Raw genomic sequence first — 16,493 nt, 5'->3', positions numbered from 1 at the left:
TAGAAAAGATTATTTGCATGTACTTCTCACGAACAGCAGCACTGAGTTGACACGGATTTTGATCATCTCCTGAGTTTTAAAAGTAGCTCAAAGAGCTGCTGTTAGAAGAAGAAAGGCTGAAAAGTGACTACAAACCAAATGTTTTCCAGCTCCTTCTCTTGCCTTATTTGTTAGACTATGATTTACCTTATCCATTGAGAAAATTACCGCATTCTTGACAGAATTAAGTTGATAACATCAACATATATGCTGAGTAGTGGGGGAGAGAGAAAAATTAGGTTTCTATGGTTTGTGGTCAGAGCTCCAGTCCTTGGGGAATTATAGCTTCATAAAAAAAGCTGCCAAAGGGTAGAGAAATGGGAAACAGTTAGAACTGCAATAGATGTTGTGCTGCAATATTTGAACTTGGATGACGAAAACTGAAGAACCACTTTTATTATAGCTCATTATGATTGGTCCAGTTGTCTTGGCTGAAATTTGGCTCTTATTGGGTCATATGTTACCTTTCACTCTTGCTTATGGGACAAAATTTCAACACTTTTTCCATCATGTGGGTAAAGCACCAGACAATGAGAGGTCTGAGTAGAATATTAACCAACAGATTTGAACTCCTTTCTGGCTCTACAAATGCAATTTTACTTTGCTGTTATGCAAGACTTTTCATCGTTCAAGTGCTTTACAAATATTAACTTATTCTGATGTGATTTTCTATACTTGACAATTCCTAGTATCAGAATCTGAGCTTGTAAGTATGAGAGTGATTTTTCGTATGGAAATAATCGTAACAGAGCTGGACTGGGTAAATTCATCACACAAATGTTGTGTTTTTGGGAAATGCAGTGCACAAATGCAAAATATCCATCCATTCAGTTATGTTTGAATAGTTGCATTTCTGCCTAGCCAAAGGCAAAATTGGAAGTTTAAAAAAAATGTAAGATGAAGAGCTGATATTTCCAGAAAGACTGTTCTCCTTCACCTTAAAACAGTATTTACATGGAAGCCTTCAAGCTGATAATGTAAACATCTTTCTGACCTAGGAGTATCAGGCAAAATAAAATTCAAATGCTTGTTTGATATCTACCATTCACTTTCTGCTACATCTTAAAACAGTGAGTTTGTGGTAAAGATGAGATTTGAAGTGGGATTTGCCATAGGTGTTCTGGTCACTTCAGTACAGGATGTTTAAGAATGGAGTGGTCTCTTTCATACAAAGAAGTAACAAATTAGTCCACAAATAAATGTAAAATGTAATTGGTTGGTGACCTTAATAAGAAGTTTGTTGATCAGTGAATTTCAGTAACAGATAGAGTCATACCTCATGTTACGTTTGCTTCAGGTTGTGCATTTTCAGGTTGCATCCCACAGCAACCCGGAAGTACCAGAAGGGGTTACTTCCGGTTTCGCCGCTCGTGCATGTGCAGAAGCTGCGCAGACGCGGGTTGCGTTCTTTTCAGGTTGCGAACGGGCCTCCAGAATGGATCCCATTCGCAACCAGAGGTACCACTGTATGTCTATACAGTAACAGATGTATCTATACAGTGGTACCTCGGGTTACATACGCTTCAGGTTACATACACTTCAGGTTACAGACTCCGCTAACCCAGAAATAGTGCTTCAGGTTAAGTAAGAACTTTGCTTCAGGATGAGAACAGAAATCGTGCAGCAGGAGGCCCCATTAGCTAAAGTGGTGCTTCAGGTTAAGAACAGTTTCAGGTTAAGAACGGACCTCCAGAACAAATTAAGTACTTAACCTGAGGTACTACTGTACTTCACTACACCATTAAGACTATAGTGGGGAAAGGCTCTGTGCCTCTGATTACAGCACTTTCCCATCAGATGAAAAACCTTCAGGAGAAGAAAACATTAGAACAATTCAAATAAATAAAAATTGCAAAGCCAAACCTATGACTCTTTTATAGGCAATAAATCACAAGGATTTAAAAGTTATCTTATCCCCCACCAATATGTCAACCTTCTTAACTGCAAGTGAAAATTATTTATTTTACAGTGTTTGTATATTTTTCAACCCTAATGGTTCTCAAAGCAGTTCACAATAATAAAGTCAGATACATAGACAGATGGTAGTGTCCCCACAATAACAGCTGCTGTTGATAGTATGAAATAATGGTATCATATGACTTCTGGCTCTGCTCCCCTGAATGGTGGCAATAGCAAATAGGGGTACTGGGGTGGGCATATATTTTTCAAAGTGTTCTGCCCACTCCCCTAGACGTTCCTGTCTCCACTACTTAATATATGTTTATGCTGCTCTGAGCAATTGGCATCAAACTAAAATAATATCCATTTTCTCTTCCTTTTGATTTGCAGAGAAATCCCAGGTTATCCATGAACCAAAAAGACTTGAAGACTCTCAGGAAGAAGCCCACACATACTACACAGAAAGAGTACCAGCAGCTGCCTTGACTGTCAGAGGGACTAAGTTTGAAGTTCAGACAAAGCAAAACCCAAACAAGTCATCTTACAACCGAACCAGAAAGCCCCAGACCCCTCAGCGAATGGCCAAAATCCGAAACTACAACATAAAGGATTAAATTTTCAATGAAGTAGAAATTTTTATATCTGAATTATGCACAGTATTTTGTTATTAAGTTGTGATACCAAGTTTAAGTCCTATTCTGACCATGTTTGGTCTTGTAATTAATGTTACTAGTCAAGTTCCTTCTTACTTCCAATTTTGCTAATCAAACTTCACTGATAAATGTTTTTGACTGTAGAAAGTATTTAAACCACCTTCCTCTACATCTTGAGCTGGTAAATAAATATATGTTTCAGTATGCTTCAGATAGATTCCTCAAGAGTTTATCACACACAGAGAACTTTATTGCAGTTCATAGACCCAAAATACACAAAATCAAACAGGAAACACTGAATATGAACAGACCTAGGAAGTGACATCTCAGTTATATGTTCCAGTATTTTATTTCCCCAGATCTCCTGGTTCTACATGTATTGCACAGTTCCTACAGTTTCTCTGTATATAAAAGAGCACAGCTGCTTTGTCCACTGCCCTACCCCTCCACCTTTCCCAAAGGACAAACAGATAGGAAGAAAGGGAAAGGTGACAGAAGGCTTCTCAAGAATGATGGGCATGGACTACAAGCCCTGAGATTTTCCCTTGAGGGAGGGAGGGGGAGTAAGAGGTTTCACAAGATGAGTTGGGGGTATGAGCAGCATTGAAATGGGCTGTGCATGCCATGCCTCAGTTCTTCCCTCTATAATTTGAGTAGGGCTTTTGCATGGATTGTTTTAGTCAGGGTATCTCGGCCCAGGAAGAGTCACAATTGTTGCACCAGTCTCAGCGGATGGAAGGCATTCTGTGCTACTGAAGCCACTTGGGTCTCTAGTAACAAGGCTGGATATAAGAGCACACCAAAACTCTGGTCCTGTAGGATGGAATGCAACCCTGTATAGAACAGATTAACATCCCTTGCCTAAACTGATTAATCGTTCATAAACAGTAACTACTTTACCAGGACTAAGCATCAGTTTATTAGCTCTTAACCACCAATAAAATTATCACGCTCTTATATGAAAAATATGTAAAAAAGATACAGAGGTGGATTACATCAGCATATTCATGATACTCCACTCCAAAACCCGAAATGACTTGACTTACTGTAGATGTCAAACAGAATGGGGAACAAGACAAGACAGACCCCTGTAGAACGCAACAGCATACCTACCTAGAGGTAATCTACCAGTTCCACCTTCTGGAATCTGCCTTTCATGTGGGAATGGAACCACCAAAACACCATGTCCCCAGTTCTTCAGCTAAACAGGCTACTCAGAAGGATATCATGGCTGGTTGTATCAATAGTCACTGAGACGTTCAGGAGAATTAACAGAGACATGCTCTCCCAGGTTATCCATGAGGACAACCAGTGCCCTTTCTGAGCCAAAAACAGACATGCAGAGTGAAATAAACCAGCACTTAGACCCATCCACTTAACTTTCTTCTGCTTAGATGTTATACCCAGAATGGGCAAGGTTGAGTAGACATGTGGCAGACTCCCATTCCTCAAGGCATTTTGTCTGCATCCTCATTGCAGCAACTGAAATCAATCCCATAAACATGATATGGTGGTGATCTGACCACATGTTGTGACTGATCTGCCAAACCCATATCAAATATGAGCAGTATTATCCCCTGTGTGAATAAACATTGTAGCATACCTCTGAGGGTTCTTTTCCATCATACTGTTGGGGCAGGGATTATAAACTGTGAGGTGTGAAGAAATTGCATGCAAATTTTAGGCTGGAAAGGAGCTGCATCTAAACAATTACAGACCTATTGATGTTATTCCTCAGGATGGATTGAGAGCCAGTGTGGTATGGTGGTTAAGAGCGGTGGACTCGTAATCTGGTGAACCGGGTTCGATTCCCCGCTCCTCCACATGCAGCTGCTGGCTGACCTTGGGCCAGTCACACTTCTCTGAAGTCTCTCAGCCCCACTCACCTCACAGAGTGTTTGTTGTGGGGGAGGAAGGGAAAGGAGAATGTTAGCCGCTTTGAGACTCCTTAGGGTAGATAAGTGGTTTCAGTTGGAAACTAAATGTGACAAGGGTGTTCTGTCATTTTCTCCTCTAAGTCTGTGCTCTAGTAAATTATTCCTGGGTACCAGTCTGGCCATGATCTATTGTTGTTTCTATTTTGTTGGGAGACAAATGTAGTCCGGGAAAAGCTAATGTAAATTTTAAAGCTGTGAGCTTCTGTCTGGTGAATCTGAACAGATGCAGTTGTAGGGCTTTGCTGTGGACAATTGATTTCATGACGTATTCTGGATAAAAAGCTGGAACCATGTAACTAACAGTCAATAGGTTTCCTGTGTAGGGTTGTGGTATTTAATGTCCATTATGCGACTGCACAGAAGTGCATCTGAACCAGAAAGCAATCCTTTTGAGTAGCCTGCTCTAGGTTCAGGCTGCTGGTGAAGGGAAAGTGAACAAAGCCCTGGTGGAGCTGCACAAGTGCCTCTCCTCCATGAATCCGGTTGATTCAGATGTAACCAATGTATCTCAGGTAGAAGAGAGTCTGAGAAAGCATTGTTCTAAGTAAACCATGAAGATGTCAACATACCGTGGAGCCATGAATGGTCTGCCACATCCAAACCACCATATTCCTGCCCTGTCAAGAACACCATCAACAATGTGACTCACAATTTGCAGTGCGAGGCTTTGTTGGAACAGTCTATTGGTTGTCATGGTGGTCATGACACCCTTGAAAAATAAAAATTATATATACACCTATCTATACTCAAAGGCACCCAAAATAAGATAGCCTCAATGTGGATGAACAACTCTACAACACCAGATCAAACAACACCTTTAACAGTTAAAGTAGGGAGACAAAATTAGAATCCTCCTAGGCAAGGAGAAGGGATTCTTATAGAATACAGCAACTCCTCCTTCCTAGCCTTCAAGCCTGGGTTGGTGGTACACTGAGAATCCAGATGGATACAGGTGGCAAATCTCGCCAAGCAAATAAAATATGGATCATTTTAATAATAAAATAGTATGCATCGATACTGAGAGGGATCTACCCATTTAAATCATGACCTCTTTGCTCTCACATCGTGTTACCATGAAGCTGGGTTCCATAGAATATCCCAAGTCACAAGAATGGAAAGGAAACTATTATCACTGGGAAATCAGTTTTCCCAATCTAACATATAAAATAACACTTATTATTCTAATATACCACTTGGAAGCCTCTTTTGGCACCAAGAAGTATATAAATAAATACATGATTATTATGTTTATTTTGGGGAATAAGCATGACCAAAAAAATGATAAATATGAGAGAAAATAAATAATGTTGCCCTGGAAGTTGCTGTTTTCCTTCTTTTTAGAAATGACTCTATACCACATGAAAGAAACTAAACAGGATTACTTTATAGAGCTCATGGGAAGCAGACATGATACTCCCCTCCCCAATTTATCCTGACAAGCCTGTGAAGTAGGTTAGGCTGTGAGACAACTAGGCAAGCTGCCCAATGAGATTCATGGCTGAGTGGGAAGTTCTGTGTGGTTCTCCTCAGTTCTGGTCCAAAACCATGCCACGCTGTTGTGAAATACAGTACAGCTTGGGGCAAGCAAGGATATAATTCACAAAGTGACCATGCTGAATAATAAAGGGATGTTAGGCTCACCTTCCTTTTCCAAGCCTATTTCATTTTTTGCTTCTGTGCTTCCCACAGGCCTCTGCTTGGCCACTGTGAGAAGAGACAGCAGGCCTCTTCTTAAGAAATAAGAAGTCACTTTAAGATTAAGCATTTACAAGAAGGGTAGGTGGATGTGGGTGGCTGCTTTATTGTGTTGCATTCATTATAAGGGAGTATTACATTTCAGAGAAGCAAGTGGGAGTGGATCAGTGCGGAGTTAAGTTCAGAGCTCCCTCCATTTCTGGGAAGGAGGCGAAGGAAAGCAGATAGCAATAGACCTCAGCGCCAGCAGAACAAGATCATACAAGTTCTCAACCCTAAAACTGAGGCGAGAAGCCTTTCTCCCCTCCAGATCCGGAGAGGCAAAGAAAAGCTCGTGATGCCTTCCGTGAGGAGAGCATGATTTGTTCCCAAACCGTAAGGAAAGCTAGTTAACTGACGCCTGGGACCGTATACTCCCGTGTAGAGAGAACATAATCCCGGGAGCCCATTTAACAGAGCCAGAGTCTGCTTTAACGGCTGAACTGTAGTAACCGAGGAAGCTCGCACTCTTCTGAGGTGAATGACCTGAAATAAGCCACAATTCACAGGCGCTTTCTTGCATCACCATCAGCTTCATTTCCTAAACAGAGCCATCCCCTTCAATACAGTCACCACATCACCCTATCTCCTAGCAACACCCACACAGCCGCTCAGATTGGCCAGGCAACGTACACTCCTACATCCCCCTGCCCCCTGATTGGACACCTCCAATCAATGACTTTAGGCCCCTAAAGAAAGTGTGGTTCTCTTTTGTACATTGCATTTGCCGGGTTCTGTCGGGAGGGGACGGGGAAAGAACTCGGTCAGAGTGTAACGAGGCAAGCAGCGCGCCGCGCTCAGCTCCCAGGGACACCAGTTGCTTCCTTTTTCCCCTGTAGGCCGCGCGCTCGGCAAAGCCAGGGAGAGATCAGCCTAATTAATTCTTCCCCTTTCGCAGCAATAGCGGGGGGGGGGGGGAATGCTACGAGGTTACACCAATAACAACAACAACAAGGCGGGGGGGGGGGATTAATTGCACTTCTCTCCCAGAAAGCCAAATTTCCTTCACGTCGAGTATTTTCAGCAGCGCATCAGCGCGCACCAAGCACCTCGGCCCATCTGCTCCCCCGAGAGAGGCGGGCTGATTTGTTTCAATTTACCTCCCAGACGCTGAAAAAAGAGGCAGCGCCGCAAGGTTGGAGGCGCCGGCTTCCCCTAGCGGGCTGGCCGAGCAGAGGAAGCGCATCCTCGGGGGCAGAAGTGCCTGTGGGTGGCGCTGCAGAGCCCACCATGAAGCAGGGACACGCGCAGGGCCCTTCACACATCTCAGGCCCAGACTAGTTAACTTCCCCCCCCGCTCTCGACGGGGTGGGTGGGTGTGTTGATAAATCGGGGTGCCTAGGAATGGCTCCCACACAATCGCAGAGGGTCCTAAGGATCATCTAGTCCAACCCTCTGCAACACAGCTTGAACCTGCAACCTGCGCGTTATCAGCACCGCCAGGCTCTAAGCGACTGGGCTATCCAGGCTTGACCCCCCCCCGGGGATTCAGTTCCGTGGGGGGGGGTCCCTACGAAACTCGAAAATAAGGTACAGACGGGGCGATCCCGCAGGTCGCGGGCAGGCCGGGTCACGCCGGTGCGTGCGGGGAGGCTTCCCCCGGGCATGTGATGCGCCACCGCGCGGGGCAGGCCGGCCGGCTGGCCCAGTTCCTGCCAGGCACCGTTGCGCTTTTGGCCAGGCGGGCTGAGTATGGGGCAGCGCGTGCTCGGCGGGCGCTGCTCTTTGGCTCGCTGCTTCCTCCTCCGCGCGGCGATGGCGAGAGGCTGCCGTGAGCCAGGGGGCTGGCATCGCCCCAGGGCCTGCGCCGGGAGGCCCAGCCCCAGCTCTCATTGGACTGCGGCGAGGAGCAAAGCTGTCAGCCCATGTGGCGTGGCCACCGGAGGTGGTGGCTGTTTAAATAAGCGCCGAGAGCTAGAGGGAGACAGTGAGAAAGGGACGCGGAGCGCAGATAGGCGGCGCGGGCAGCCTCAGTTACGCATCGGGCACCGACGAGGAGGGAGAGAGGGACTTGGCGGCCAGGGACTTGGCGGCCGGCAGCGTAGCAGTAGCAGCAGCAGCAGCGGGGCTTTTCAGCGCGCTTCCTTCGCCGATCACCTTCCAGCGGTGGCTGCCGATCTCAAGGACCTGAGCAGGTAACCGGCTCGGGTTGCCGGGATGGAGGGAGAGGCAGCCCTCCTCCTCTCCGGATGGCGCTTGTATGAATGAAACGGAGCAGCCGGCTAGAGCTGCTGCGCACTTTGGGGCGCTGGGGCGCCTCTAGGGCTGTCCTCGGCTTGAAGGGCGGGTGATGGGGGTCCTCTGGATGCCCTCGGTGCCTTTGCACGCTGGGGCTGGTTTGGCCCCTTTGGAAGCAGCCATGATCTCCTCCTCCTCCTCCTCCTCCTCCTCTCCCGGCGTGGGGGAGGGGAACCGGCCTTGGCGGCACCAGATCTCTAAATGCGTTTTCATTTTCCGACCCTCCTTATGCAAATAGGGTTGTGCAAATCTAGGCAGACTGAAATACGTCCGTTTTGAATAGGTCGTCCGGGCCCGTCTTCGAAATCGGAAGGCGACATCCATTTTCAGGTGTTGGATGAGCCTTCCCAAGTGAAATCAGCTCGGACCCGGAGGAGGCCTTGGAGGCGCAGGCGGGTGGGATCGGGTGGCTCTGCGGCTTGAGCGCAACATCTTTCCGAAGTAACACCGGAGAAGCTTCCGATGCTAGCTCAGGTTTTGGTTCTCCATTTTGATAGCCAGCTCTGTGGGGAACGAACAAAAGCTGTGGCTCTTGAGATTAAAACAACAACAGTGTGTCTCTTTTTAATTTAATTTTATTATTTTTTAATTAACGGCAGAATAAAATTGCAGAGGTAAATTGCTGCCTTTGAAATTTTGTGATGTAATGTGGTAGCAGTGAAGTTGATTTGAGGTGTGGTTTCCCCCCCGGTATTGAGGTTATGGAATAAAAAGGGGGAGGAGTGTTTGGCAATAAGGGAGATGGAGGCTAAGCCTTGCTGCATTGTAAGTGCTCTGCATCCAGCCATTTTGATACCAGGCAAGGAAGACAGTTACACTGGCACACTGAAGCCCATTATTTCAGCAGATCTAGGTAAAAAGGGGGGGGTTCTCTCCCCCCTTAATTTCCAGCTCTTACCTTTAATATGCAGAAGCACAGAGAAGGAGATAAGAGTTTGGAAGGTATATGACATGCACTGGATATTCTCTGCTCTATTGTGACATTAGGAAATGAGGACACCAGATAGTTTCTACTTCGTCACTTGCAACCCAAGTCTTTCACTTCTTCTCAGGTAGCTGATAAAAGTCAGCAATTTCTGCTCAGCATTTGGAAGGATTTTCTCTTTGTTTCAGGACATTCACAGAGCCTGTGATTATTCTATTGTTCTCGTAATGTAACCTTGTATTCATATTCCTCAGCTCGGCAGTATGATCCTACAGCCTTACTCTGTCCATCTCAGAGCTAAGGGATGCAGTTGTAATGCAATTTGAGCTATTTGTATTATAGCCCGTTAATTTTATTCAGACTTGCATAAAAACAGGTAAAATAAGGTAGTTCTCTGTTTTTTAAATTACTTTATACGGTAACATAGTCATGCAACACGGAGAATTTAAAGACAAAAAGTGTCGTACAGCAATTTATCTTACTAGATATTTTAAATCATAGAGGGTAACTAGTACCACGCCCCCCTTTGCTAACCCAGCTCCGTGGCAAAGTTGTCCTTGTCTGTGTTTTTTGTGTGCTTATCCTCAAAACTGTTGTCCTAAGTGTCTGAAGTAAGATTCCAAACCAAGGAAGTCAGAATATTTCATTTTTTGTCATACGTTCTCAACCTTGCTTGGAACAATCTAAAAACAACGAACATTTATTTAATGTCTCTAGGAACTGAGAAGTACTGCAACTTGCATTGGTGACAAAAGTTCCCTTTCTCCCACTGAAACAAATTGAGGCAAAGAACTTAATCTCTCGATTTACAAGCAATTCAGTCAAGGTTGACCTTAAAAGTAAAATGGTAGAACTGCCGTTGACTTCTGTGAGACTGGTGCACTTATCCTGATGGATCTGCTTGCTGTGTTAGAGTAAATGATTGTTGTATTGGTTTTATTTATTTAATTCTTTACATTTCATTTATGTTTGCTTAAAGTTCACATTTAAGCCCAAATGCACCCACGTTTTGTTAAACTAAGCTAGAAGAACTATTGCTATGTCCTGTCCCAAGTATTTATGTGCTAGCCCAGGAATTTGTGGTACCAAAATGAAAAATCAGGCCACAATCCTAAACACAATGATTGAATAAACCCCATTTCACACAACGGAATTTACTTTTGTGCAAGCAAGAATCCTGAACACAGAATTACACTGTACCAGCCCAGTCCTATGCATGGTAACTCAGGAGCATGTCCCTTTGAGTTTACTCTAAAAAGTCTGTTTAGGATTGGAGCAGGGTTTCCCAAACTTGGGTCTCCAGTGGTTTTTGGACTCCCAACTCCCATCATCCCTAGCTAGCAGGACCAGTGGTCAAGGATGATGGGATTTTTAGTCCAAAAACAGCTGGAGGCCTAAATTTGGGAAACCCTGGATTAGAGCATTGGCTGTGAACAAGTGAAACCAGCTGAAATCATTGGGACTTCCTTCTAAGTTAACATAGCTAGGATCACACTATACATTCAAGCATTTTAATTTAACCGGAGACTTATGGGTAGGAGGAAGTGGCTTTTGTGAGCGTATTCATGGTCATTGGAGGCTGCATATAAAAGAGAACAGAGCGTAACTCTGTAGAACAGAGGATATTGGCATGTATACATTGCATGACAAGTTACACCTGCTGAAACTCTCCCTTTGATGCAACTATCAGAGGAGCAGGAGCTCTGACCTCTTCTTCACCTGGCCACCCTGCATGGTCACAGGTCAGTATAAAGAGATTGGCTGCCAAAGACAACATTCAGCTGGTGAGTCCCTTTAATAAAAACAAAGTTAGGAACCACTGATCTGACACTACAAAATAAGCACATAATTTTTCCATGCCCCCGAAGTGAACATGCTTACAACAAAGAGGTTCAAAATATACACATAGAAGTGTGTCATCTTTAATTATTTAAAGTCCTTTGGTTTGGTTTGGTTTAAAAATCCATACCTTCATTATGTGCCATGATGGATGTCCCTTCTCAGAGGGAGCAGAGTAATTTGGAAAGGACAGTGTGTGGCTGTGTTGAGATATCATAATAAAGATGAATCATGGTTTCTTAGGACCACAATGTCCTACAGTCTTCCCCTGGACTCAGGAGGTTTCCCCTGTCCCCAGTGCAACCACCAGGAGATGGCTGGAAACATTTGCTTGTATTTTTGTTTAACCACAACTTGTTGCATTGCCTAATCCCGACAAACTATGGTTAATTTTAACAATGATTTGTTTGAAACAACCTCCTTCAAGCCATAGTTTATGAAACTAGCTAAATGAAAATGGGCTAAATACTGATTAAGTGAAAGTGAACATATCTGAAATTCCCCTCACAGCAGTGCTGGAGAAGGGAGCCCGAAAGCTCAGGGGAGGTTAGGCTCATTCACAACATAATAAACCATGGTTTATAGTGACGTCAAAACACAGCCACAGTCTTGAAATGATGTCAAAACACAGCCACAGTCTTGAAATGAATTTCAGTACACATCTTTAAAATATCCTCCAGTTAAGAAAAGAAACAATGGGAGGGGGAGATACTTAATGAATTACAAGCAACCTGTTGAAATGCACTTAAAATGGCCTTTTGTAGCACAATCACAAGAAAAGACTAAGTGCGTAGTTAATGTACGATGAATGTACTCAAAGTGCTGTGATGAAACAAGTAGGTACTAGTGCATAATGCCAGTGAGAATGACTGGTTATTATGGATGATAAATGAGTTAGCACAGTGCCACAAGGCTGCACAAATACTGTGTAAATAAGGTACCCTCTTACAATGGTGTGGCCTCCTTTGGATGATTTCAGATCAGAAAATGCAGAAATCCGTATTGGAGAGAGCTCTGTGTAATACTGCACTGGATATTACAGAAATCTCAACGCATGCAAAAATAGTCCAAAGGCTGTCTAGGTGTGTTGCAAGGTCCTTTTGCATAACAGCGATCATTTAAATTTATTGACAAAGTCAATAGGAAAGGAAGAAGTGAAATTCGGCAGAAAGGCCAGTCACAAAGGAACACTATGGGAGAAAATGCTGAGGACTACTTCATAGACGCTTTCCTCTGTTCATGAAGAGTTCTCAAATGCTCAATGAATGCCTGCTCACTTTGGCAAATGTAAAATATGAACCAAGCTAGGATGGATAGTTGATCATTATGCCTCCAGTCATAAAGTGCTGCTATGACCATGAGAACTGCTTCTCACCTATATTCTGTTATCCATCTTAATGCATACCTGGGGTTGCTGTGGACTGCTTATGCAAACCTGCCCTCAGAAGCAACATAATTACTGTAATACTTATTTGTACTCACTTAAGCATATGTGTGCTTGAGCAAATGCTGTAAATTAACTGCCCATCCTCTGGTCTGTGCCCTAGGCCACAGTCACACTATAAATTTAAGGCACCATGACGCTACTTCAAATAGTCATATTCTCTCAGAGAATCCTGGGAGCTGTAGTTTGTGAAGGGTGCTGAGAGTTGTTGGGAGACCTCTGTGTCCTTCACAATTCCTAGAGTGGTTTCACAATCCCTTTTCCCAAGGAACATTTTGCACTGTGTGTGAAGAAGAGCTTCCCTTTGTCCGTCCCGAATATTCCAATGTGCAACTTCATTGGATAATCTCTGGTTTGCATTATGGTAGAGGGAGGAAAATGTCTCTCTATCCACTTTCTTAACACTGTGCATAATTTTATGCACCTCTGTAATGTCCTTATTCATGTCCGCCCCCCCTAAACTAAACTGCCCCTCATCTCATCCCAGACAACATCACAGGCACTGTGTGCCCAACATCTGCCTCCAACACTCTTGCCCAGTCCTACCCTGCCCCTCAACTGGTTACTTGGCTCACATGGCAGTGTTTTGGCTCAGAGGATGCCTGGGTGACTGGTGTCTGTCTGCTCTGCCGTCTCTACTCTTCTCCCTCCAGCCTGAGTGATGGGTGGTTTCTGCTGCACCCACTGCAGCACCCATGACACAATGCAGCATGTGATGTGTCTTGCTGTGTTGCTGGACCCCCATCAGCCAATTGCTTGCCTGGACAGTTGGCCAATGAGCAGATAGACAAGCTATTCTTCTCCCGCCTTCCCATTTTGGAGAAGAGCAGAAAAGTAAGCTGAAGGGTTGCCAGGCTAACAAAGACAGAGCATGTGTAGCTTGCCACACTCACTATCTGAGGAAGTGGCACTGGGCAGCAGCTGCAGCAGCATCGCAGTCTATGGCAGACATCTGTGAGCTATTCACCAGCAAGTAAAACTAGGCCAAGAAGACACAGGGAAGAAATGGATGAAGAAAGTGGTGGCCAAGTGCCATTGCTCATCTGCTGCACGAGACGACAACATCATTTCACCTAATGATAGAGCTGCCCTTGCTTCAAACTCACATTTCATACCTGGCCTCTGCTGCACCCTGAATCTTCATATTCTCTCTCTTGCACCATTCTGATATAATTAGACCGCAATTACAACGGGACAGATACTCACGTTCACACTGTGAATAAACCTGATGTTGGATTGATAATTTTAAGCACCTCTGTAAAATCAGATCGATGAAGGAATAGGTTGCAAGCAGAAAACCAGAAAGGAACCACTTTTGAAAGGCAGGACAGTATTTATGAGTGTGAAACTACATGTGACTGAGCATGCAATGGGGTCTGGTCCTGAAACACTAAAAGCACCTAGCAAACCCACTTTCCTGACAGTGAAATGGTTGTACAATGCCTACTTCATAGCACTTTCAGCTCTCTGAAAAAAATAATTATCTGGTCTTCAGCCTGTGTTTAATTACCGTAGCTAGCATCCCACTCTCCCTCTGCCTTGTCTTTCATTGTATCACTGAGGTTGATAGAAAGATTTCTGCTTTATCTTTGTAATATCTCTTCCCCTTGGCCATCTCAGTTCATATATTCTGAGCTGATCAGTATTTCTCAGCTTTATTCTGATACATATGATCCAAAGCACATAAACGTTGCTTCCCTCAGAGGCAAATCATTCACTTTATAGAGGGAGTTAGTACTGTGCCCTTCAGATGTTGCTGAACGACAACTTAATGGCCCTGCTGCCTGGGGCTGATTAGAGCTTTATTCCTACAACATCAAGAGCAGGGGTCAGCAAACGTTTTCAGCAGGGGGCTGGTCCACTGTCCCTCAGACCTTGTGGAAGGCTGGACTATTTTTTTTTTTGGGGGGGGGTGAACGAATTCCTATGCCTCGCAAATAACCCAGAGATGCATTTTAAATAAAAGGACATATTCTACTCATGTAAAAACATGCTGATTCCTGGACCGTCTGCGGGCCGGATTTAGAAGGCGATTGGGCTGGATCCAGCCCCCGGGCCTTAGTTTGCCTACCCATGATCATTATCGGGATCACTAGATCAGATTTTTGAAATGACCCAGTTGTCTGGAGCGTAGGATGTGAAAATAAATGGCTAGGCTTTCAAAGGCACAACCAGAAGAATGGGATGTGCAGATGATCAATGGTACATCTGATTAGGAATTTACTGGGAGTAGAATTGCTTTCTGCTTTAAATTAGGATGATAGCACTTCCATTAAATAATGTACCTCATGCTGTCTTTAAATTCTATATTGTACAACAGGGAGCTCTGCATTATTGCTCTGTTCTGCTGTCTGAATGATTTTAAATGTCTTGTGGACACCAGAGAAAGAATACTGTACCTAGGAAGATTTACTTACCACCTTTTCTTCAAGGAGGCATGCATGGTTCTCCACCCATTTTATCCCCATGCAACCCTGTCAGGTTTGTTAGGCTGAGAGACAGTGACTGGCCCAAGGTTGAGTGCAGATTTGAATTTGGATCTTCACAGTCCAAGGCCCACTACTGGCCATGCCAGCCAAGGCTGATGAGAATCCATAGACTCATAGAATTGTAGAGTTGTAGCTCCAACAGTATCTGGAAGTCACAGGCCTCACCCTACCCCTGGACTATTTATTTATTGGATTTATATCCCACTCCTTTCTCTAAGGAGCTCAAGGTGGTGTACATGGTTTTTCTCCTCATTTACCTCCAAATGAACCCCATGAAAAAGGCTAAGCTCAGAGGTAGTGAGTTGCCCCAACTCACAAGGTTCTTGTGAGGGCAAAATGGAGAAGAACCATTTATGCACCTTGAATGCCTTAGAGGAAAGGTGGGATGTAATGTAGGATCAACTTAACCAACACCATTAGCTTTGTGCAAGGACTTCCATTCCCCCCCCTCTCCTTCCCTCATGTGCCCCACACCCCAAAAATGGTCTCTGCTCCCCAAATTCAGGGGGAACAGGGGGGAAATCTGGATGTTCACTGTGTTGAATTCCACCCACTGTATCTTACAGAAGAACAGCTGACACCTGTGACTGAACAACCAATCTTTGGTCATTCAAGGTGTAATTGATGCCACTAAACAACAAGGAGTGGGGGGGCTATAGGGCAGCATGAGACAGCCCCCCCACACACCAGCTGTATCCTTGGCGAGCTTGGGAATCTGTGTGTGCCAACATATGCATTTAAAGCTCTTTCATGTGTGAGGGGGCATCAGTGGACCAATCGGAATCCCCTCATGTGAAGGAGCTCTCTGAACATACTTCAGTGTAGGCGTGAGTCGCCTTCTCATGGGGCTGAGCAGTGACCCTGCTGTGCTGCTGGCATGATGGATGCCCATTTGAATGTCCCAAACAGGACAAGCCAGCACAGAAATAAGGCTAAATTGCTGTAGTCATACCTCAGGTTGCGAACATGATCCATGCGGGAGACATGTTCTCAACCCGCAGCGCTGCGTCTGCACACGCACATGATGCGATTCAGTGCTTCTGCGCACGCGTGTGACATCATTTTGTGTTTCTGCACATGCGCGAGCACAGAAACCCAGAAGTAACCCGTTCCGGTACTTCCGGGTTTGGCGCGGTCCGCAACCTGAAAATGCGCAACCCGCAGTTCGTAACCCGAGGTATGACTGTATTTAGATGCCATTGTATGAATTGAATACTTTCCTACATAGGAAAGGGGAAGGAGTTTCCTGATAGATGAATGTAAGGATATAATTGTTACTGATAATTATTGAAGACT

At 44.7% G+C, this 16,493-nt stretch overlaps 2 protein-coding genes across 13 annotated transcripts in view; both read left to right on the top strand.

Moving 5' to 3' along the window:
* CCDC57 (coiled-coil domain containing 57) overlaps nucleotides 1-2,802 on the top strand; it is a 66,592-nt gene extending 63,790 nt beyond the window's left edge. For all 12 annotated transcript variants that reach the window (XR_014522058.1, XR_014522059.1, XR_014522060.1 and 9 more), the window contains one exon: nucleotides 2,329-2,802. Coding sequence is in view for 9 of the 12 variants with exons in the window: in XM_083487115.1 (XP_083343241.1) it covers nucleotides 2,329-2,552 (224 nt within the window). In the remaining 3 variants the exon portion in view is untranslated. The remainder of the gene's footprint in view (nucleotides 1-2,328) is intronic.
* A 4,963-nt stretch (nucleotides 2,803-7,765) lies between these two features.
* The window catches only part of FASN (fatty acid synthase), a 62,009-nt gene continuing 53,281 nt past the window's right edge, over nucleotides 7,766-16,493 (top strand). The window contains exon 1 of the mRNA XM_083487084.1: nucleotides 7,766-8,397. The gene's annotated coding sequence lies outside the window, so the exon portion shown is untranslated. The remainder of the gene's footprint in view (nucleotides 8,398-16,493) is intronic.

This window comes from Podarcis liolepis, assembly GCF_965112155.1.
Source record: "Podarcis liolepis genome assembly, chromosome: 2".
In the NCBI taxonomy this organism is placed as follows: Eukaryota; Metazoa; Chordata; class Lepidosauria; order Squamata; family Lacertidae; genus Podarcis; species Podarcis liolepis.
Note: the sequence above shows the minus strand (reverse complement) of the source record. Positions and strands in the feature narration are given on the sequence as shown.